This window comes from Eptesicus fuscus, chromosome 17 (assembly GCF_027574615.1).
Source record: "Eptesicus fuscus isolate TK198812 chromosome 17, DD_ASM_mEF_20220401, whole genome shotgun sequence".
NCBI classification, from domain to species: Eukaryota; Metazoa; Chordata; class Mammalia; order Chiroptera; family Vespertilionidae; genus Eptesicus; species Eptesicus fuscus.
In genome coordinates this window covers 46,063,669-46,086,671 of record NC_072489.1, presented here as the reverse complement: position 1 = coordinate 46,086,671, position 23,003 = coordinate 46,063,669, and the positions used below count along the sequence as shown (strand labels likewise).

General features: G+C 44.5%; 1 protein-coding gene across 1 annotated transcript in view; it reads right to left on the bottom strand.

Annotated features, from left to right (window-relative positions):
* Positions 1-23,003, bottom strand: part of SORCS3 (sortilin related VPS10 domain containing receptor 3) — a 529,174-nt gene that overhangs the window by 346,418 nt on the left and 159,753 nt on the right. The window contains exon 2 of the mRNA XM_008144282.3: positions 12,629-12,696. Within this exon, the coding sequence (XP_008142504.2) occupies positions 12,629-12,696 (68 nt within the window). The remainder of the gene's footprint in view (positions 1-12,628; positions 12,697-23,003) is intronic.

Below are 23,003 nucleotides of genomic sequence, written 5' to 3'. Positions count from 1 at the left end.
GGATGGATGGATGTATGGATGGATGGATGGATGAGAGGAAAAACAATAAGAATGTCATGGTAGTCTCATAACTGACCCCCCGCCCCCTATAATTGTTCCCCACACTAAATCACTCTTTCTAAATATATCTTTCTCAAACATAGTTATTATTTTAGAATTGCTGTTCACAAACCTTTGCTCTTTCCTCTCTACCCCACAGAAAAGGTTTTTAACTGCTCAATCGGGCATCAAAGTCTTCCCCAATGTGATTTTCACTTCCTGTCCAGCCTCCTCCATGGCCACCTTCCCTCTACTACATTCACATTTCAACTCCATAGGCCTCTCAATAATTCTCCAAACTTCTCCTGGTCATGCTCTCCTCCTGGATTTTAATCTAACAATTTATCTAGCATGCCCATTCCCTCACATTACCAGTCAAAGCCTTTCTATGATATTTATTTTATACTGTAACATAATGTGCAAGGTTTGTATTCTATTTCTCTCTTTCTCCTTCCCTCTCTTCCCTTTTTCTCCCTCCCTTTTTCCCCTCATTCTTTCCCTCCCCCCTCTCTATGTAATCCCTCCCCCTTCCCCAGGTTCCTAAAAATGGAAAATCTCATCTATATCCTTGCATGGTCCACAGTGCTTAGCATCGATATCACACGTAGCCAGTCTCATTCAATAAACTGACCTCATTGGGGAACTTCACTCTGTTCCATGATGCATAGAAGGCATCTAGCACAGGACTGAGTCCAGAGTAAGTATTCAAAAGCAAACACCAAATGAGTTGACCAAGGTCGCCAGATACAAGGTTAATACACACAAAAAAAATAAGCACATTTCTGTTTCTATTCATTAACAATGATCTTGTGAAAACTGTAATTTAGAACACAATACCTTATATAATCATTCCAAAGGAAATGAAATACTTAAGTACACACTTAGCGAAACATGTACTGCTTTTACATAGTAAAAATTATAAAATGCTGATGAAAAAAATCAAAGACTTAAATAAATGAAGATGTGTGCAATGTTCATGTACTGAAAGCCTCAATATAAATATGTCATAAGTATGAAAGTATAAATCTCACTGGTAAGGGTAAATTTATAGACAAATACAGAATAATGCAATGCTGTAGTGGTGATATATACATCATTTTTAAGCCAAGCATAAGAGTTAAAAGACAAAAGTATTTAAATAATTATAAGCATAAAGGTTGTTAATACATAAATAATATATATTTAGAAGTAATTCTTACATCAATGACAAAGTATGGGGGCAAAGAGCAAAAGTGTAGAGATTTTAAATTGAAGTTGTTATCAGCTTAAAATAGACTGTTATAAATATTTTCTATGCAAACCTCATGGTAACCACAAAGGAAAACCTATAATAGATATGAAAAGATAAAGAGAAAATAATCAAATAATCATCAGGACCTTCTATGGATTGATAAAGTGCTCACTACCCAACCCTGGATTTAAAACTATCTGGGGAGGCAGCATGGACAAGTGCAACAAGCATGGACTTGGAAGTTTACAGACCAAAGATCAAACTTAATCCCCATTATCTGCTGGCTGTCAGCACCGCAGGTAGGATAAAGTCCTTTCAAGGTTGTTGTAAGTGATATGTTTATTAGTAAACCTTCTGGCACATCCCGACATGTAATAAATGACAATCTTTTAAATCAACAGTACAAGTAAAGGGATGTTCATTAAAAATTTGCATATTTTAAGTATAAGTCACCTTTACCTAAGAATACATGAGAAGACTTGTGATATCTGTGAAGGCTACTGGTCGGGAATTCCCAGAGCCCAATCCTAGGTTTCTCTGGTGGATCCAGTCTCCCTCTGCAGAGGAATGAACAAACAAGGAAGCCAGCCTAGGCCAGGAAATTCTCATCCCTGAACACAGTTAAAGCTTTGACTACTTAACTCTAATAGTCCCTTCAGTTCTCTATCAGGAATTTAAGTCATAGAGAAGGTAGTTGCATACGATGGCATACGAGCCACGACATCCCTCTCCATGGTCCCTGGAGAGGCCTAAGATTTTGTCAGTCCTCTAGTTTAGTCATTATCTTTTTCTCCAAATGTTAAGCCATTGCAGGATCCTTCCAACAAATCCTATATCTTGCCTATGCTAGTGTGATTTTTGCTGGTTGTAACCAAAAAGTATGACTATAAAGCCTCCCAATGTCACCTGGAAACCATTCTGCATTGGTTTTGTTCTCTGATTGCCCAGGAGCCTAGATTCCCAGCAGCCATGACACCTTCATAGGGTTTGTCTCAAGCACAGCTCCATGGAGAATAGCACTTATAACCACTCTCTTGTGTCACCAGTCTCTAAAATCAATGTTAATTGCCCAATTAAAGAAGCCTGATGCTGACAGAATGTGAACTAATTAGTAAGTTGCAGAGTTCATTCCAATTATTAACCTTTATGGTTGTCATTCATAAAGATAAGGGCGCAACTATGGATTTTTGCATGAATGAATTTTTGTCGTTCTGAGCCAGCCAGAAGCAAATGGGGTAAAAGGAAAAGGTGCTGTGCTGAGGGCAAGATTCCCCAAAACAAGTTTTCATGGACCTTTCAGAAAGAGAGATGGCCATGAAGTCTCTTAGATCAGTGCTTACATCAGAATCAAGTGAGGAGTTCTTTAAAGCTCTAAGTTCCTAGATCTTGACCCCAGAAATTGATTCAGTAGATTTGGAATAAGGCCCAGGAAACTGGCTTTTCTTATATTTCCTAGCAGATTCTCATGGTCTACCAGAACCAAAAATCACACCGACTGCCCTAGCTGGTTTGGCTCAGAGGATAGAGTGTCAGCCTGCGGACTGAAGTGTCCCAGGTTCGATTCCAGTCAAGGGCACATGCCCAGGTTGTAGGCTCAATCCCCAGTGTGGGGCATGCAGGAGGCAGCCCATCAATGATTTTCTTTCATCATTGATGTTTCTATCTCACTCTCCTTCTCCCTTTCCCTCTGAAATCAATATATATATATATATATATATATATATATATATATATATATATATATATATATATATATGTATTTTAAAAATCATGTGGACAGATACCAATGAAACTGATTCCTAGTCCCCAAAGTAGCTCCTTAGACAGAAATGTCATGAACTATGAATAGTTGCCAAGCTTGAGAGGCCAGGAAAGAGGATCAGTAATGTAATAGCACGAGCATAGGGTTGCTGAGAATCAGGAAACCTAGATCTGGGTCACAGATCTGAAATCACTGACCATCAACCCACTCAAAACCTTAGCTTATCCATCTGTAAAATTGAATATTCAATTATACAAGACGTACACTCCTCCCAGAAATATGCGGTGGGCATGTGTTCATGTGGACAATGACTGCAAGTATGATACCCATTTAAGACATTAGTATCAATGCAAGGGGAAGCTTGTAAAAGATAAACTATGGATTGCATTTTAAGACTTGACTTTAGCTTTTTGTTGTTGTTAATCCTCACCTGAGAATATTTTTCCATTGATATTTTAGAGAGAGTGGAAGGGAGGGCAGAGACGCATCTATGTGATAGAGATACATCAATTGGTTGCCTCCCGCACATACCCCAAACAGGGCTGGAGCCCGCAACCAAAGCACATACCCTTGACCAGAATCAAACCAGGGATCCTTCAGTCCGCAGGCCGACACTCTACCCACTGAGCCAAACCAGCTAGGGCAAGACTTGACTTTAGCTTTTACTTGGGTAGAGAACAGTTAGAAGCAACAGCAAGATGTAAAATGCTTCCTTTAGTTCAGTGACTCCTACAAAGAGCCTCCCAGACATATGACAGAGGGAAGAGGCCTTTTACCAGTTTATTGCTCCTCCAATAATGTCTAGGTCAGTGGTCTTTGCAGGGAAGCTGCCAGAAGCCTCCTAAAGGCATTTACAGTCTACTAGTATGTCCAATAAGGTAATTGGCCACCAAATGATGAGAAAGTAACTATGAAAGCTCAACTACCTAATCTTTATAGTCGTTATATATATAAGCAGGGATGGAGTGTGTAAAACTCTACTCTCCTATAAACTTGGAAATAGATAGGCTCTGGGTGAAATAAAAATTTTCCTTTTTTTTTTTTTCTTGGCGTCAAACCACACTCCAACGGCTCACCTAGCATAGTTTTACACACATGGACATCTGGCAGGAAAATAAATTAAGGCTTACCTTAGAGGGTAGGAAAATGCATCCATTTATAAGTGTTATTTTAGAAAGACTGTCTGATCCTATTGACTTATTAACTTCATTAGGAGGCTAATGAATCTACTGCTGTGCAAATGAGAGGGAGCTTGGGCTGTGGAAAGGGGTAGGCAGGATTTCAAACCCTTTCTCCACATGGTGGGGTAATTTATGATTGTGATAAAATGGCACTGCATTTGGAGGAAAGACAACATAAAATAATCAACAGAAATGATCCCCACAAGAGTGTTATATTCTCTCATCCACTGGGCAAAAATCAAAATGGATACATGTCTGGGGCCTCCCTAGTGGAAGAAAAGGACTAAGTCATAAAAAGAACTCCCTTTCCTATAATAAATAGGAAAGCATCAGATCTGTAATCCAGATGTGCTTCTCCAGCATCCTCATTTCTCTCTTCTCCAGCAAAGGAAGATGTCTGGGACAAATTCCTTTCTCATTCTATTTTTGAGAACCAAGACTTTCATAGATTGAGTGATGTTCCCTATCTTTAATAACTTTAAATTAAGTAGTTTGGACAGGTATTCTGGCTAACACCTGCTACTGACCACCATCCATCAGTGAACAGCACCTTGCCAGATGTGTCCATGTTGTTGACACTGATTTTTAGGGAGGTTGGCTGTGGTCAGGAGTGGGGCTGTTATCCATTGGGCACCCTAAATTCTACTGCACATGCTTCCTGTTTGACTTCCCAAGTTGGTAGAGTCTGTGGATTTGGAGTCGAAAGAGACTTGAGAGAACATTTCATCTAATTTTTTTTTATGAGGAAACAGAAGAATGGCAGGAGTAAGCCTATTCATTAGTAATTGAGATGGGCTTAGAACGCAAGTTTCCTCTGAACTCTGTGGTTCCCAATCCCACCTGAAGATAAGAATCCACCAGGGAGCTTTTAAGATTATACATCCTAACACCCAACCTTAAAAATCTACATTTTTTAACACATTCCAAAAGGAATTCTTAGGATATGCCAAGTTGCAGAACCATCCATGACCCCCCCCCCCCGTCTTCCATGTTAATTATTTGAGAGGTAACAAAACTCTTCAATGGTCTTAGATCCCCTAATAGTTGCATTAAAAATAAAATCACCAGTAACGAAGGAGTTAACTCAGCACTATATTAGGAGAAGTTAAATTGGATTGTGCTTTGCATCTGTAGCCAAAATCATCATTATCTTCATTTGGTGTGGGGAAACCAAGAGATATATTAATGTTTCCCTTTTGCCAAGCACAGATAGTGTCTCAAGGAGAAGCCTCTAGTGTTCCCTCCATAGAAATGCATCATTTCCAGGCATTATGTGCTTCAGATTCTAGATGTGTTTTGCACCCACCCTCCTAAAGGTATCAGCACTGTTATGATCCAGAGTCTGGTGGAAGCTGCTGGGCTAGGAGGATATAGGCCTACGACAAATACTAATTATTAAGTGATGACTAGATTGCAGGCATTTTGCATTCCATGCCTCATCTCACTGAATCCTCGAGAAGCTTCCGTGAGATAGGTCTCATTGTCCTCTCATTATATGGATAAGTACACGGGGCTTGGACAAACGAAAACCTTGCTCAAGGTGGGACCAGCTAGCAAGCAATAGACCTGAGATTCCCACCCAGACTATTTAATCCGGAACCCACTGCTTTAACCACTACACATACTATGTCCCATCTGTTACCGGGTGTTTCTGAGATCTACGGAAACTACTAATATGTGAGACCGCGTTTCCTTTTAGGAGTTTCCCATCCTAATGGGAAAAGAAGATGTTTTATGTTAAACAGCAAAACAATGTGTGCACATTGATCAGTCCTCTGTTCATTACTACAATTACTTTGCATCCTTTGTAGAATGAGGTGCCGTGATAATAAAAAAAAACATATAAGCATTTCCATAGTAGGGCCACTCCTCACAGAATGCACTGCATGTGTATTCTTGCATATGTCTGATGTGGTTTCCTATGTACATTAATCTTATCTGTCAGCCAAACGAAACCTACCTTGAGGATAGTAATCAGGACATGCTTATTCTGCATCCCCAGCAGAGAGCGCAGGGCTGCTTACATATGGATGCTCGATTAATATCTGTTCAATTGAATGCTCACTGACCCATTCAGGAATCTACGCCAGATTTATTAGCACTGAAAGCAAATAGAAGGCCCCCATTCTAGAGGGAGGATTTCACAGCCTGTACCAGCCCAGCCTTCAGAACCTCACATATGAAGAGACTAACGAATAGGATGGAAAGCTTTTAATTAACAGCCTAGCCAAAAAAAAAAAAAAAATGTCATTCCAATCTGCTGTTTTGTTTCCATTAATTCACTCAGATTCAGCAGGAATTCCACCAAGGAATTGGGGTGAGCAGCTGGAGAGGGAGGGAAGCACATAAATAAATCATGAGTGTCATTAAAATTTGTAAACTAATAACTTCTGGGAAGTCTTAGCAATTATTATCAGGGCTTTCTTGGCAAACAAAAAATTAATAAATCCAAAAGGTCTCCAATTCCTATTTAGAAAAAAACAAACCAGCATCCTCAGAAAGGTCACTGACAGAACAATTAGGGGAGGAAATAAATGATCCAGACAACAGCTTGCAAAGCAGATGAAAAGTCACAGGACTCCCCAGTGGCAGGAGGATGAGACAACTCAATACAGAGAAAGCGACAGGGCAAGGCGGGCCTGGGCTGGGATTGGTTTGGGGCTATTGGAATGTCAGCTCAGTTGTCCAAGCCTTTATTTAGTGTCGCCCAAGGGATAGGCTTTGTAGATCTGGAAATCAGAAAGGCACATGTCCCCTGCTCTTGAGAAGTTCCCAGGCTAGGAACTAATCACTGCACACCGTAGGGATGTACCATTAGCTGCGAGCAGAGGAGGGTCAGGGAAAGTGTCTAGGAGGATGTGCCTGGGAAGTGGTACAATACATACAAACCCTGACCAGGAGCCCCTTGCTCTGCAGGCCCTGAGGCCAGGAATTGCTAGAGAGTAGCACTTGGGATGGACAGATGGAATCTGGACAATTGCTTGCTAGCTCATCTCTCTCCAAGAATTAGTTCCTTAAACAATTTATTTTGAGGAAGAGTAATGTGCTTATCAGTCCAAGTGTCAGTGGTTAAGACATATAGGACTGAGTCCCAGAAGCGATTTGCCAGTCAGAAACATAAATCCCAACTCTGATTTATGTTCAAAACTAAAGACTCAAACACCTCAGGCAGTGGAATAATTGGCCTTATCATAGTTCCCACTTCCAGAGATAAGTGACATTCTTGCTCCCAAATCGAGAACCGTGAATGTCAACAAATGAGGCAGAGGTATACACCTGTGTGTGCAGAGGAGCATGAAGATGGCACCAAAGCCAATGCCATATGCTGTTTTCACAGAAATGAGGGCGAACATGGCCCAGCCTTTGAGTCCATGATGCCTGCACATCAGGTAATAGGGGCCTATTTTCAGTGGGAATGGGGGAGACGAGAAGTAAAGGGTTATCTATATCCAGCTCCAGAATTTCTATTTAAGAGGACACGTGATACTATGTAAAGAGTCCAAGATTAGGGAGCCCCTACTCTCAGACTTATAACCTTAGCCTTGCCCCCCATCCCCCACCAACTTATTAGCTGTATGACATGAGGCAAGTCATTTAATCTCTGAAGTGCTCAATATTTTCACCTGTAAAATGGGGCCAGTGATAAACCAACTCCTATGTTTTATTGTACAGGACAGAACAAGATAGCTTCAAGTTTGTTGTAAAGGAACAAATTAGAAGGAACTAGCATGGAGAAGCTGATCAATTACAGGCGGATTACATCATGATGACTAATTCTTCTGAGTATGTCCCATGCATAGCACTGTATGCCAGGCACTTTCCTAGGAAATTCACACAGTTCTTGTCATTGAAATATCATAACCACTCTATGAGGTCGACGCTTGTATTATCCTCATTGTTACAGATAAGAAAATGGAGGCATAGAGAGGTGAAGAAACTTACGCAAGGTCACTCTGTGGCTAAGTGGAAAAGCAAGAACTTGAACCCAGGCCATCCGTCCCAGAGCCTTCACTTAAATACTTTGCTGAGAAGGAAACTGATGGATGCTGTCCCTCCTGACCCTGACTCACCACTCCTCCTCAAGTCAGGCTTACTTCAAATCCAATAGAGTTGGGGCCCAATATCACCCTTGACTGCTGGGCAGCCCCCAAGCTTGACACACTATAGGGTGAAAGTGAAACCCTTGTTCTTTTTAAAGTCAGTCCCTAACCTCACAAATTCTCTAAGCTTGAAATCCTATATGTAAAATGTTATTTGACTAAGAGATGCCAACAGACGGTTGTGCTAATGGTCAATCTATGCAGCCATCCTTCTGTTGGTGGAGAAAAAAATTTGAATCACCTCTCATATAAGATAATAGCACCAAGGAGTTCCGGAAAGAGGGTCACAGGGCACAAGATACTGCCACATTGCCGATGCTTTTAAACAGTCTTGTCTATTTAGAGGTAGATGATCTCTGAATTATTAATCCAATGAGGCAAATAATTATATCACACTGTAACCTGCCAGGGAGTGTCATCTTGTCATGACAGCTACTGCTCCAGGCTTCTCTGTTACACAGAAGATTGAAGAATCACCAAATTCAATTCCAACTTGGTTAAGCACGCTGGGCCAAATCATGCATCCGAATGGGTGCATGTTTTATTTAGTTTCTTTCCTCTGCACACTGTGTTACTAAGGAAGATCATAGTGCTCTAGGCTCTAACTAAAATGCATCATCTTCAGTATAGAAAAGAGAGTGGGAGACACTCTCTTTAGGAGCTGAGCAGGGAAGACAGTAAAAAGTAGAAGAGGCCTGGCCAGTGTGGCTCAGTGGTTGAGCATCGACCTATGAACCAGGAGGTTCGATTCCAGTCGGGGCACATACCCAGGTTGTAGGCTCAGTCCCTAATATGGGGCATGTAGGCTCGGTCCCTAGCATGGGGCATGCAAGAAGCAGCCGATGGATGATTCTCTCTCATAGCTGATGTTTCTCTCTCTCTCTCCCTCTCCCTTCCTCTCTGAAATACACACACACACACACACACACACACACACACACACACACACACTAGGGGCCCGGTGCACGAAATTCATGCACTGGGGGGGGGGGTCCCCTCAGCCCAGCCTGCCCCCTCTCACATACTAGGAGCCCTCAGGGGATGTCCTACTGCAGTCTGGCTCCCTTTGTGGGAGACGACCGGGCTGATCAGGGAAAGGCACCAGCCCCATCACCCCACTGCTGCAGCCACTGCCAGTCACCGCAGCCACCAAGGTGTTTTCATCAACACGGACTCCGGTCCCTTCACCATGAAAAAATGACAACTTTCTTTAGGCATTTTCAAGATGTGTCTTTCATAGGATATGACATTTCTTTCTTTCTTTCTTTTTTTTATCCTCACCTGAGGATATGTTTCCATTGATTTTTAGAGAATGTGGAAGAGAAAGGGAAAGATAGAGAGAAACATCAAAGTGAGAGGAACACTTTGATTGGTTGCCTCCTGCATGAGCCCTGACCTGGGCCCTGGCCAGGGAGGAGCCTGCAACTTAGGTACATGCCCTTGATCAGAATCTAACCGGACCCTGCGGTTGGCAAACCTAGGCATTATCCACTGAGCCAAACTGCCTAGGGCAGGTTATGACATTTCTTAGCCCTCCAGCAGCAGACCTTCGTTTTTTTTCTCCAGGAGTGTGGTGGAAAAGCCCTAGATCACCTTTTTGGATTCTTATACCCAAGTTACTAAGAATATTACCAGTGGCATACAGGGTGCTTAGCCAATGAGCGGTCAGAAAAGGTGTTTCCTCTATAGTTCACACCTAACTCCTCCGATCTCCGGCTCCACCCCTACCAAGGCCTAAAGCCTCCGGCCTTGGGCAGGGGACCCCAGCTGGCTCCAATTGCCCACCCCCCCCCCCAAGGCCGCAAGCCTCTGGCGAAGCTTGGGCCCTGGGCAGGGACCCCCAGCTGGCTCAATCGCCCGGCTCTAGCCCCGTCCAAGGCCACAAGCCTCGGGCCCTGGGCAAAGACCTCCAGCTTGCTCCGATCACCCGCAGGGGACCCCCAGCTGGCTCCGATCACCTGCAGGGATCCAGCTGGCTCCGATGGACTGACTCCCGGCCAAGGCCAGCAAGGGCAAGCGGAAAGCTTGACTTCTCCATTTCTGGGGAAACCCAAGCCTCCCTCCTGCTCTCCGTAGCCGTAGCCATCTTGGTTGGGTTTATTTGCAGATTAGCTCCTGATTGGCTGGTGGGCGTGGCTGGTGGGTGTAGCAAAGGTATGGTCAATTTGCATATTACTCTTTTATTAGATAGGATATATATATATATATATATATATATATATATAGTTAGTTAGTTAGTTAGTTAGTTAGTTAGTTAGAAGAGGCCCCAGCAATTTGTAAAATTCCCACAAAGTTGAGGAGCAGTTTCTTCCCTCAATCATACTCTATCCAGGTTCCTAAGCTGGGCTTTATCAGACCCATGAACCTTCTGAAACACAATACAAAAATACGTTCCTAGCCCAGGCCAAGTGCACAGTTGGTTAGAGTATTTTCCTGATACACCAAGGTTGCAGGTTCAATCCTGGTCAGGGAACATACAAGAATCAATCAATGAATACATAAATAAGTGGAACAACAAGTAGATATTTCTCTCTCTCCCTTCCTCTCTCTCTAAAATCAATTTTTTTAAAGTATATTCTTAGCCCAGCCAGTGTGGCTCAGTGGTTGAGCATCGACCTGTGAACCAGGAGGCCACTGTTTCAATTCCTGGTCAGGGCACATGCCAGTGTTTCAGGCTCAATCCCCAATGGGGGCGGGGGGGGGGGGGGGGGGGGTTGTGGGAGGCAGCTGATCCATGATGTTTCTTTTCCATCAATGTTTCTATTCCTTTCCCTTCCTCTCTCTCTAAAAAAAAAATCAATTAAAAAAAAAAATTTTTAAAGTACATTCTTATATAGCATTTATCCAAAGGGAAAGCCCACAATATCCCCCAGCTTTTCAAATCCCTTACAGGCCCCACCACGTGTGGCTTGCTTTGTTATTTGCACCAAGCAGACAGTACAGGAGTCAGGCTTCAGGGGTCAGCACAGTATCAATTAGATTGGACCTGCTAGGAACGTGTCTGAGGCTCTAATCCTCTGGGTGTCCCGCGTGAGTAGAAATAGGCATGCTGTCATATATTACAAGCCCCTGGTTACTTATACCTCTGCCAATTTTCAATGAGCAACAAAATTAGGTTTTGGACATTCTGTGCAAATGGAGGCAGGCCTCAATCAATAGGAGCAATTAACCCCTAAATATTTAATAGTTGCTGTGACTGCTCCCCTTCCCTGGGAGAGAGGCCCTGGGTAGTCCTCTGCAAACAAACAAGTCACCTGAAGCAGCAGCAAGGTGTGCAGACACTCACGGCCCAGACGCCTCTGCTGCAGACCCCAGGAATCCCTCAAGACAGGGCTCTGGGATGAAGACACAGGCAATTGAAGGGCCTTTTGTGACAGTATCCTCCCCAGTATCTACAAAGGACAAAGTACCCGGACACATACACGGCCTCTTGAGTCCCATGGATAGAATAAGTGTGGAGCGTGAAATGTGGACTCACAGTGGCTGATGAAACTTGCTGTCATCCTGTGTGGCAGGCAGTGTGGCTGTGAGCAGAGTGTGCATGGGAGGAGGTCTGTGGAAGGCTAAGTGTGCAGGCGTCCCCAGTCCAGAGAAACTCCTGGGTTCATGGCTGCATGCAATCCCTGTCTGTGCTACCCCACCCACATCCACCTTCTTCCTGTCCTGGTGCCGCAGCATCCCATCAGGGCTGATTTACCCACCACCCTCTATGGGCACCGAGCCTAGGGCACAAATGCTTTCGTCCTTTTAAAGTCAAAACAAAAAAAATGCAATTTTAGGCTGAAAAAAAGTTTGTCATACCAATGCACTCATAAGATATATCTTTTAATATTATTGTCTAGAGGAAGGAGCCCACAAAAGCTAGGGACCGTGAAAGTCCCTGCACAGACCTGATTCCCACGTGGGTCTATTCTCCTAAGTGCAGGCTTCTCAAAAACAACAGCACCTCCCAGACGCAAAGGACTGAAAACAGTCGCACCAGGACAAGTATCCCTCCTGCAACAGATCCCTTCCCCACGGTCTCTCCTTGTCAGGCACACTCCCCCATCCTCCAACAGCACCTGTGTTCACCTGGAAACATGAGACACTGCAGAACACAGAAGCAACAACCCTGCCCAGGAGAACATGTGACCGGCCCCGAAAGAAATAAGCAGAGTGCTAAGGCAATCCACAGATGTGGGCCATTGGAGACATTAAAGGGGGCTTCAGGAGGAGGACCCCCTCCCTTCTGCTCCTTTCAAACAGGCTTCCCTCAGCTGGCATTTCTCACGTGAGCCCAGCCAAGTGGCTCCTTAAGAATCTCTGAGCCACTTACCTCCAAAGTGAACTCTCAGTCACGCTCCCCAGGTTGAAGTCATAAAGCTTCGTCAGGATAAGTATGACCTGCAAGGTGGGTGAGGAGGAGGGCAGAGGAGAGGAACAAAAGGGGGAGAAAAAGGAATCTTGTGTTAGTTTGTATAACAATATGCACTGCATCTCAAATCACCCAGAGGACGGCTTAGTAGCTATCCGTTTAGTTGATGGGTTATTATAGGATCAAGCAAGGGGGAAAACATGTTCATTTAATGCATCCCCAGAACGGGTAGCATTCATTTTAATCCTGAAGATGTTTTGCACTTGAAATAAAAACATGCCAATAGGAATTCACTGGGAATTGACAGTTGTTTCTCCACAGCTGTCCTCCTTCAAGGTCAGGTATAGCTGGCTGGCTCTGCTCACTGGCATGGCCACCCCGGGGATCAGAGGATGGGCTGCTTTTGATCTGGAGATGACTCTGACTTGCAGACTTGGGCTAAAAAGGTAGAAGGAACTGGGCCCCATCCTGCCCACATGGGTTCAAAGAGATTTTGTGTTTCCAGCTCTAGGACCATAAATATTTCTATGGCAGGTAGGTCCAGTCCCCAATATTCCCTGATGCCACCCGCCACCTACCAAGCAGCATCTGTCCCCACCATGGAGAACGCAGGTCATTGGACTCCACTGGGCTCCAGGACACTTTCCTGACTCCAGTTGAAATCACAAAGCCCGTGCTGAAATGGTCTCGGCTGGTGGGTCTGGTCCTATGCCCTTTACTCTTCTCCAGCTGGAGACTTGGATATAAGACATCTCCCTGCCTTCCCCTCATGAACCTGGACAGTGGCTCAGGCACAACTCTATACCAACAAAAATGCTAAGCGCTTGCACCTGAATCGATTTTAATCAAAACGCAGGTGCCTAATATACAGCGTCTGCCTGCACGCGTCATAATCCAGTTACACATAATTGTGTTTATCTAAATTTAATGCACAACTCATTTCACTTTTCTCAGCTCCATCCCATTCCACAATTTAACTTCCTCCAGTTCATTTGCACAGCAGCCATTAAACACTTTCTGAGATAATGAATTTCTGCTACCAAGATGGGGCCTTCCCATTCTAGGTAGCCATTTACGATTAAAGAAAAATAATCAGCCATTATATTGAACATGTTTATGGCATTTAACTGACGACAAAACACTCACTTTGATATTTATTCTCATCCAGCACCCCATGGGGCCGGTCAGCTCCATTTCCATTTCTTTTATGTAAACTAAGAAAAAAATTAGAGGCAAGGATGTGACCCATTACAGGTCACAGAGAGTCCATGGCAAAGTTGGTTTAGGACATTCAACTTTTCTGCGGGGCCATTACTAGAGGGCTCATAGGTCTCCTCTCTGACCGAGTCCTGTGCTGGGAAGTGGTGGATTGGCAAGAAACAGCCAAGCCAAGAGAGACATCATTGGCATGGCTCTTTGTAGAACAATAGACTCTCCTAATCCACCTGTCCTATTAGCAGAGCACAACAGCAAAGGGTGTGAATCCCATGCACAGAGCTGCTCTCCACAGTCACTCCATGGTCCTGGCTTCTCCCATTCACAATGAGTTTCCTCATTTCTTAAAATCAGGGGCTACTGAAGACAAGGGACTTATCCACACCCTTCTCAACCAGATGCTTAACAATATGCCAGATAAGTCCTGTTTTGTAGAATTAATACACATACACACACACACACACACACACACACACACACACACACAATAGATTTCTCCCTTTTATTTTTCCTTATTTTTTCTACAAAGTCATACTCAGTCAGTATGTAAAAGCACAGGTGGGCCCGGCCTGCATGGCTCAGTGGTTGAGCATTGACCTATGAACCAGAAGATCATGGTTCAATTCCCAATCAGGGCACATGCCCGGGTGGTGAGCTCAATCCCCAGTGCGGGGTGAGCAGGAGTTAACCAATCTATTATTCTCTCTCATCATTGATGTTTCCATCTCTCCCTTCCTATCTGAAATTAATATATGTTTTGTTTTTTTAAGCACAGGTGGCTATATGCAAGCCATCTGAATTTCTGGACAAACAAACTCAAAACTGTGTTCTGCTATGAATAGGTTGGAACACCTCTCTAGAGCCCTGCAGGTGAAAATCAGAACATTTTTCTCCCAACATCAGGCCTGCAGGGACATAAAACAATCTCCAAAAAGTGCCAAGTCACAGCAGAGATAAGAAAGAGACGTTGGGGGTAAGAGTGCCACTTTATTACTAAAGCTGCTAAATGACTGGGTCGGCAAAACCCTTGTACAGACACAGAGCCGTTCTCATTCTCTCAGTCTCCTCACCCAAGGCTTGGGCCCAATGCATAAACAGATCTTTATGACACCACGTAGTAAGTACAATGATGGAGTAAATCCAGGGAATGTTGGGAGCAAGAGACTCTCCCTTTCCTTCATTCCCTCCATCTCCTCTGGCCCTAATATGTTTCTGTGTATTTAATCTCATCTTGGTGTCCATTCTTGGAGGATCCAGACAAACACACCCTTCCCAACCTCTATGAAGATTATTTCTGCTTTCATGGGAGATAGTTTCAATTATGCCTCTTGATTAGGAGTCTTTACTGGGTCCCCTCCTCCCTGCTAAATGATGAAACTCAGGCACTGGCCCACAGACATTCCTCCAACCACTTTTCCACAATTCTCAAGACACTGTCCCCTGCTTTAGCAATCCAAGTTTCTCAAGGGGCTGCAAATATGCTAAATTCATTCTTACTACTCTGCTTTCTCTCTGTCGTGCTCTATCATCACATCATTGCGTGTGCCCAGTCCTCTTACTACCACCTGCACAGCCTGCCTGTTGTACAGGAAATAGCTCGAAATTCACCTTCTTCAGGCAGCCTCCCAAGACTATCCCAGCCATCAAAGTTCTCTCTTCTGAGAAAGAGAGAGCATAATTTGCTACTTAGTTAAGCATTATCTTAATAGTGCCTAGATATCCCATCAGGCCTAGCTATCCCATCAGTTACCATCTCATAGACTTTTAACAATTTGCGGTAGGGTTCATGGTTCGTACTTCTGCCCTCCCTAACAGACAAGCTCAGTATGTCAAAGGTTCCTATAAATAACCACTTTTTGAGTGAATGAAAGATAATGGTGTTTTGGCAGTAAATCATAGTCTTCAGAAAGGGGTGGTAGGAATTTAGTCTACTGCCTTCATTTTATAGATAAGGAAACTGAGACACAGAGGGAGGAAGTGACTCAGATTGAAGTCCCAATAATGTGGGACCTTGACCAAGTGCCCAGGACACTATTCCCACTCCATGGGTAGAGTGGAGCCTAATAGTCACTGGGGAGCAGTGATGCAGATCCGCTGGCCCCCCTCCTGGCAAGTTTGACTTGATGGGTCTGGGTAGTGTCCAGAAATCTTTCTGTGGCAACTGGAGGACCGCTCTTTGAGAAATACTCCAGCACATCCTGATTCCTGTCCCAAGCCTGTGCCTCAATGACACTACCCTCCCACCTACTGAGACCCTGATATAGAAAAGCACCCCTCCTTCTGCAATGAGTTTAACCTAACAAAGAAGGCAGGCAGATGTATGAGGAGAATGTCTCAGCAAAGTCTCCACAGCATTGCCCAGAGGAAAGGTCCCAACACTGAGAAGGGGGGCTAGAAGCTTCCTTTTCCTGGGAGCCAGCATAGAAGGACAATAATGAAGCTATGAAGAGTTGATAATGTAATCCTGAGCCGTTAGACATTCTGTGTCAAGCAAACAAAACCAAGAACAAAAGAAAGCTTGCCAACCTCTGGCTTCTCTCACCACTCAGGAGGGAATAACCAGGGAGGAAAGCTAAAAATACTGGCAGTAAGCCCACCTAACAAGCCTCAGGCTGCTGGGAAGGTAGTCAGAATAGAAAGAGAAAATGGGAGTGTGCCTTGGGAATCAGCAGTGGCTGAGCATGGTGGAGGACCCATAAGAAAGCCTGACTTGGCTCTCCTCCAACAGAGGTTCCCAGAGGAGAGTGAACACTCAAATTCAAAGAAGCAGCAGGGAGAAAGCATTAATTGAACCCCTACTATGTGCTAAATACTATACTGGATGCTTATCCATCCTCACAAAGTTTTGAGACTGAGCAAAATTTTTGAGACTGAGCAGGTGTTATATAATATCCCCATTTTACAGATGAAGAAACTGAGTTCTGAGAGCTAAGCAAATAGCCCCAATGGTACCAACAAGAGAAAAACAGAGCCAGCATTCCCACCCAAGCTATATGACTCCACCATGCCTGTTGTACTCTAATGCAATGCTTCTCCATTCAGGGAATGTTTAAGTGGGCTTTTTGTGCACAAGGCAATGAACAGGAATACAGGGAGAATAAATACATATCCTTGCCCTCCAGGAGTTTATCACTCGTTCATGGATTCCACAAATAGTTATGGAGCACTCTTATGTGAATTAGAAATCAGGGAGAGAGCCAGGGCTCAAAGCCCATGGGTGAAAATAACTTTTGATTTCTTGGTTCTTGGAGGAAAAAAATAGGAAACAGAGATGTGTAATAAGAAAAGAACTAGACAAATTGTTGGGAGACCCAGGTTTGTGAAATAAATGGTCAAATAAGTACCGTATTTTCTGGCGTATAAGACGACTGGGTGTATAGAAGATTTTCCTGGGTTAAAAAGTCGTCTTATACGCCGGAAAATATGGTAAATTTTTTACCTAACTGGCTACAATCCTGGCTTATCTCATCTCTTAATAGAAGCCATGTACATACAGACACACACACACACACACACACACACACACACACACACAGGGTAGTAGAAAAGTTCCTAGCTATATATGTGAGTGTTTATACAAATATAGCTAGAAAATCTTGTATATATTTATGATAATACTAGAGGCCCGATGCATGAAGATTTGTGAAGAATGGGCCTTCTTTCCCCTGGCTGCTGGCATTGCCTTCACTCTGGCCCAGAGCCGCCTTTCCGCCTTCCCAGGCTGCCCAGAGGCCCGGAGTGGCGTTGTTGGGTTAATTTGCATACTCACTCCTGATTGGTTGGTGGGTGTCACGAAGGTATGGCCAATTTGCCTCTTACTCTTTTATTAGTGTAGATGTACATATACATAGTTATACATATATACACACATAACTTTAAATTGCCATTTGACAACTTCTCTAGAATAACAAACACTCTGTTCACACATATCTTACACCCTTTAACACAGTGGGTTAAAGAGACTTCATATGTCTACCTTGTCTGTTAGATTGTAACCTCTTTTAGGTTAGAAATCAGGTCTCTGCACCCCCAATACCTAGCACAACACCTGACACATGGCAGGTCCTATACAAGGTCCACTGAGTGAATTATAAACATGTGGCAATAAAAGAAGAGATGAGATGATAAAGGTATGAGAGACATACAGATAACTTACTATAGGAGTTGAGAAGAGGAAGCAATTAAATTGAGAAAATGTGATCAGCAAAGTCTTCATGAAGGAGAGAGTATATGATCTGGGACTTTGGAGCATAGTAAGAATTTTTATATACAAAAATGGAAGCAACCCTCCCTCCTTTCCTTTCTCTCTCTCTCTCTCTCTCTCTCTCTCTCTCTCTCTCTCTCCCTCTCTCCCTCTCTCTCTCTCCTTCCCTCCCTCTTTTCCTTTCTTCTTCCTTTCTGCCCTGGGAAAGAAGGGGAAAAGAACAATGGAATCATGCAGAATGGATGGAGAAAGCCCACGTGTGGTCCGTCAACTAATAAAAAGTTTTATAAGAATAAAGAGGGTGGTGACGATGAGGGGTTATAATATAATAAAAGATTTGCTATGTATATATAGTACATACATTACCTATAATAAATAACATATATTAAGGGACTAGTATAAGAAGGTAACAAAAAAAGGTCTTGGCTGGCCTCTTACAAAATCAACTGGTACTGTCTGTGTTGACCACCACTTCCAACTGTCTTGTCCCCAGACACCTAGTATCTCCTGCTGCCCCCAGATCTCAGGCCAACCTTCTAACTGCCTGATCTTTAGACACATGGTGCCAGTAGCTAATGCCTTTATATCTCATTTCCGCCTATGTCATTTATCTATTTCTGCCTTATTCCCACACAGCATAAGATTCTGGTGATAAAGGAGCAAAAGAGAAATGGCTCCTGTCCTCATGACATGTGTAGTGTTCCTGAACCGGCTGCCTTCCAGGATTCCCTGCATTTGAACAAAGGGGTCCAAGTGCCCGGCAGGGTTAGGGTGAGTGATATTTGGGGGTAAAGGAGCTTTTTACATTCTTTCCTAAGTGAGAGGAGGTACCCACACTCAGAACTGCAAAGACGGTTCAGTCCCTATTCCACCTGAGAATGCTCCTAATTCTCCCTGTGTCTCTAATCACTTATCCCATCGGGTCCATCTGTGAGCCTTCTGGATGGGGCCCGTGTGGCAGCCTGGGGGGAAAGAGAGCACTTGCTGTGAGGGGGCTGCACTCTAAACTCAGTCTTACCACGTCTACTGTGCAAGCCTGAGCAGCTTACATTGTCAGAATCTGCTCCAATTTCCTAATCTGGATAATGATACACCTCCCCCTGCCAACCTCACAGAGCTGTTGATTCAAATCAAATAAAGGAAGCTGACCTGCTTTGTGAGCTGTACTGTGCAAATATAAGTTATTAGTATGATAATTATTCTTCAGGAGACAAGGGTTTCCTGTAATCCTCTTTTGGTGAGAGGGAAAGAGGCTAGAGTTGTGAAGCTCTGTCTAAAGAGCACCCATCATGCCCAGCCAGTGTGGTTCAGGGTTTGAGCATTGACCTATGAACCAGGAGGTCACAGTTCGATTCCCAGTCAGGGCACATGCCTGGGTTGCAGGCTCGATCCCCAAAAGGGGGTGTGGAGGAGGAAGCCCATCAAGGATTCTCATCATTGATGTTTCTATCTCTCTTCCCCATCTCCCTTCCTCTCTGAGAGCAATAAAAACATATATATATATATAAAACCCTAATATGCAAATAGACTGAACAGCGGAACAACTGAACAACCGGTTGCTATGATGTGCACTGACCACCAGGGGACGCGCGTGCAACATGGCAGGCTTCGGCTGTGGCGGGATGGTAGATCAGTTGAGCAGGGGCACCAGACCAAGGCGGGGCGCTGGTCGCTGTCATTGGGGCAAGCCTCTGATAGTTACTGAAAATTCTTTGCTACCACGCACCGCGGTCCTGCCAGGTGCTTGTACCTGCTGTCAGTGCCGGCCCCACTCACACCCACTGCAGGCGCCCAGGCAACCACTTGCACCTGCTGCCAGCCCCAGGTGCCCGCCCCAATCGCTCAGCAGCTGCTGGCCCCGATCACCCCTGAGGGCTTCTCCACCTCCCCCTGCTTCTGAGGGGTGATCAGGGCAGCAGCCGCTGCTCGCACCTGCTGACAGTGCCGGCCCTGCTCACACCCACTGCTGGTGCTGGCCCAAATCGCTCTGCAACCTCAGCAGGTGCGAGCAGGGCCGGTACTATCAGTGCATGGGAGCGGAGGTGGTGGGAGCTGGGCTGCCAGCAGACAGGAGGTCAGGGGCCATGGCGGGAGGGGCCTAGCGGGGGCACAGAGGATGGGCCGATACCCACCCCTGGGCCCACTGCAGCTTTGTGGCCCACAGTTCCTTTCAAGGTACACGAATTTGTGAACTGGGCCCCTAGTGTTTAAATAAATAAATAAATAAACAAACAAACAAACAACAAACAAATAAATAAATAAATAAGTAGGCCCCATGGCAACACAGGAGGCTGCAGATCAGACAGGGGTGTTCACTGGCTCCTGCACTCAGCTTCAGAGGGAAAGCAGGAAGCCTGGGGGATTCATCCTCTGAGAGGATAATGCATAATCTGCAAACTCATAAATCACTAGGACACTCTCACCCATGAGCACATTTAGTGAAGTGAGGGCCTTTAATGCCCATAAAATTTTACTCTGAAGAAAAACTACTTTAGTTCATTAAACCTCCATGAAATCTTGGTGCCTTTGAATCCATGGGGTTCTTTGCATGTCCCAGTCCAGTTCCTTCTCACCTCCTACCACCTTATTCTTGCCCCTACCTGACTAGTTCTTTGTGTCCAGCCAATTGGAGTAGGGACAGTGGCTTTCTTTACCAGAAGTAGTTGTCAATGCTAACATAAGGATGCTAAGACATACTCCTCAGGGATTGCCTACAAGAGTGTATTTTTCAGTCGCAGTAGAATCTGAATTACAGGGCCCTCCTCCCTGCTCCAGAGCATTCCCTCAGGGACAGAAATTCATTGCTTGTAGTGCACAACCCAAATGATCCCCAGTATCCAGAACTTTGCTGGGTGTGTGCCAAATTCAGAATAACATAAACGGTGCTCCCTGCTCACCGTGAGCTTACAATCTAGTTGAGAGGACAAGGAAATAGTATAAGAGATACCTGCTTTGTCATATATCATGCGCAGAATTTCGCAAATCTGTTGTCCCTTCCCAGGTTTTTTAAAGGGCATATCATCACCTCTGGGTCAAGATAAAACCTCAGCATATCCCTGGATTCCTCCCTTATCCCACCCACAACAAGATCAGCCCTGAGTCTTCTGAAACGCGTAGCTGTCCCCTGTATCATTCAATTTCAGGTCCTCGTGATTTTTCCGTTTACTCACTAATCAGAAATGTATGGAAGGCTTCCAGCTTCTTGGCCCTCATAAAACATACATTCTGGGGGGGAGATAAGTAGGTATTCAGATGATGGTAAGTGCTATTGTGGGGGTGTAAACAGAAGGAGAAGAATACGTGCTAATGTACAGGGGCGGTCAGGGATATGCAAGCTACAGCAGTAAATAAGGAACTGAAGAAAGTCCTCACAAAATCCTGAGTGAGGTGAGGGATTAAATCATGTGTATCTGGGTAATATATGAGACAAGCAGAGGAAGCAGTAAATGCAAAGATCCCGAGGCAGGAGTGTGTCTGGCATGTTCAAGAAATAGCAAAGGCCCTAGCCAGTTTGGCTCAGTGGATAGAGTGTCAGCCTGTGGACTGAAGGTTTGATTCTGGTCAAGGGCACAAGCCCAGGTTGTGGGCTCAATCCCCAGTAGGGGGTGTACAGGAGGCAGCCAATCAATGATTCTCTCTCATCATTGATTCCCTTTCCCTTCCTCTCTGAAATCAATAAAAATATATTTTAAAACAACAAGAAAGAAAGAAACAGCAAGGAGGCTGGAGCTGAGAGGGGAGAGATGAGGTCAGGGACATATTGGGAGGCTTAGATCTTGTTTGAACTTGAGAACCATGTAAAGACTCTGGCTCTTGAGATGGGAAGTTGCTGGAGGATTTTAATAGTAGGACTTAGTTTTAACTGGATCACCCTGATTGCTGTGTTGAGAAAGGCAGTAAGGAGACAACAGTGAATTAGGATCCTGTTTTTTGTTTTGTTTTGTTTTGTTTTTAATACTTTTTATTGATTTCAGAGAGGAAGGGAGAGGTAGAGATAGAAACATCAATGATGAGAGAGAATCACTGATTGGCTGCCTGTTGCACTCCCCCTACTGGGCATCAAGCCTGCAACCTGGGCATGTGCCCTTGACTGGACTAGAACCTGGGACCCTTCAGTCCACAGGCCGACGTTCTATTCACTGAGCCAAACCAGCTAGGACAGGATCCTGTTTTAATCATCCAGGTGAAACATGGGGTGGGTTAGACCAGAGCAACAGCAGTGGGCAGGAAAAAAGGGCATGATGTGAATATATTTTGAAGGTAAAGACAAGAAGATTTGCTGACAAAGTAGATACAGGGTGTGAATGAAAGAGAACAGTCAAGAATAACCCTCAGAGCTCGGGACTAAGCATTTGGAAGCACTGAGCCACCACTTTATAAGGTGAAGACTATAGGAGAAGGAGGTGTGGAAGGAAGATTAGAAGCTTAGCTTTGGACTCTAAGTTTGAGAAGTCAAAAGGAGAAGGTGAACCGTCAGCTGGATAAATGAGTCTAGAGTTCAGGGAAGAAAGTCTAGGCTAGAAATATCAACTTGGGAGTTGTCAGTGATTAGGTGGTATTTAAAGACATGAGACTAGGACAGATCACCAGGAGGTGAAGTGTGGATAGGGATGTGAGGACAGAAAGCTGGGGCATGCCAGCATTCAGAGATCAGAGAATCCAGGAAGGGAAACCAGTGTGTGTTTAGTCCTCTCAACATTGGCACAGAGGGTGCTCACTGAATGGTATTTACTACAGAAGAGACTTTCAGCGATCAGATGGCCTTATGTGGAAGCCAGTAAGCCTCTCTCCCTGGGTGCCACTGTAATTGATCTGAAGTGGCCACTTGTGGCAGAGATGGAGGCTTTGCCTTGACTTGATATGGACTTTCCCTCACCAATGCTAGTGCAAGTATTATCACTGCTGAGTTCCCAACCT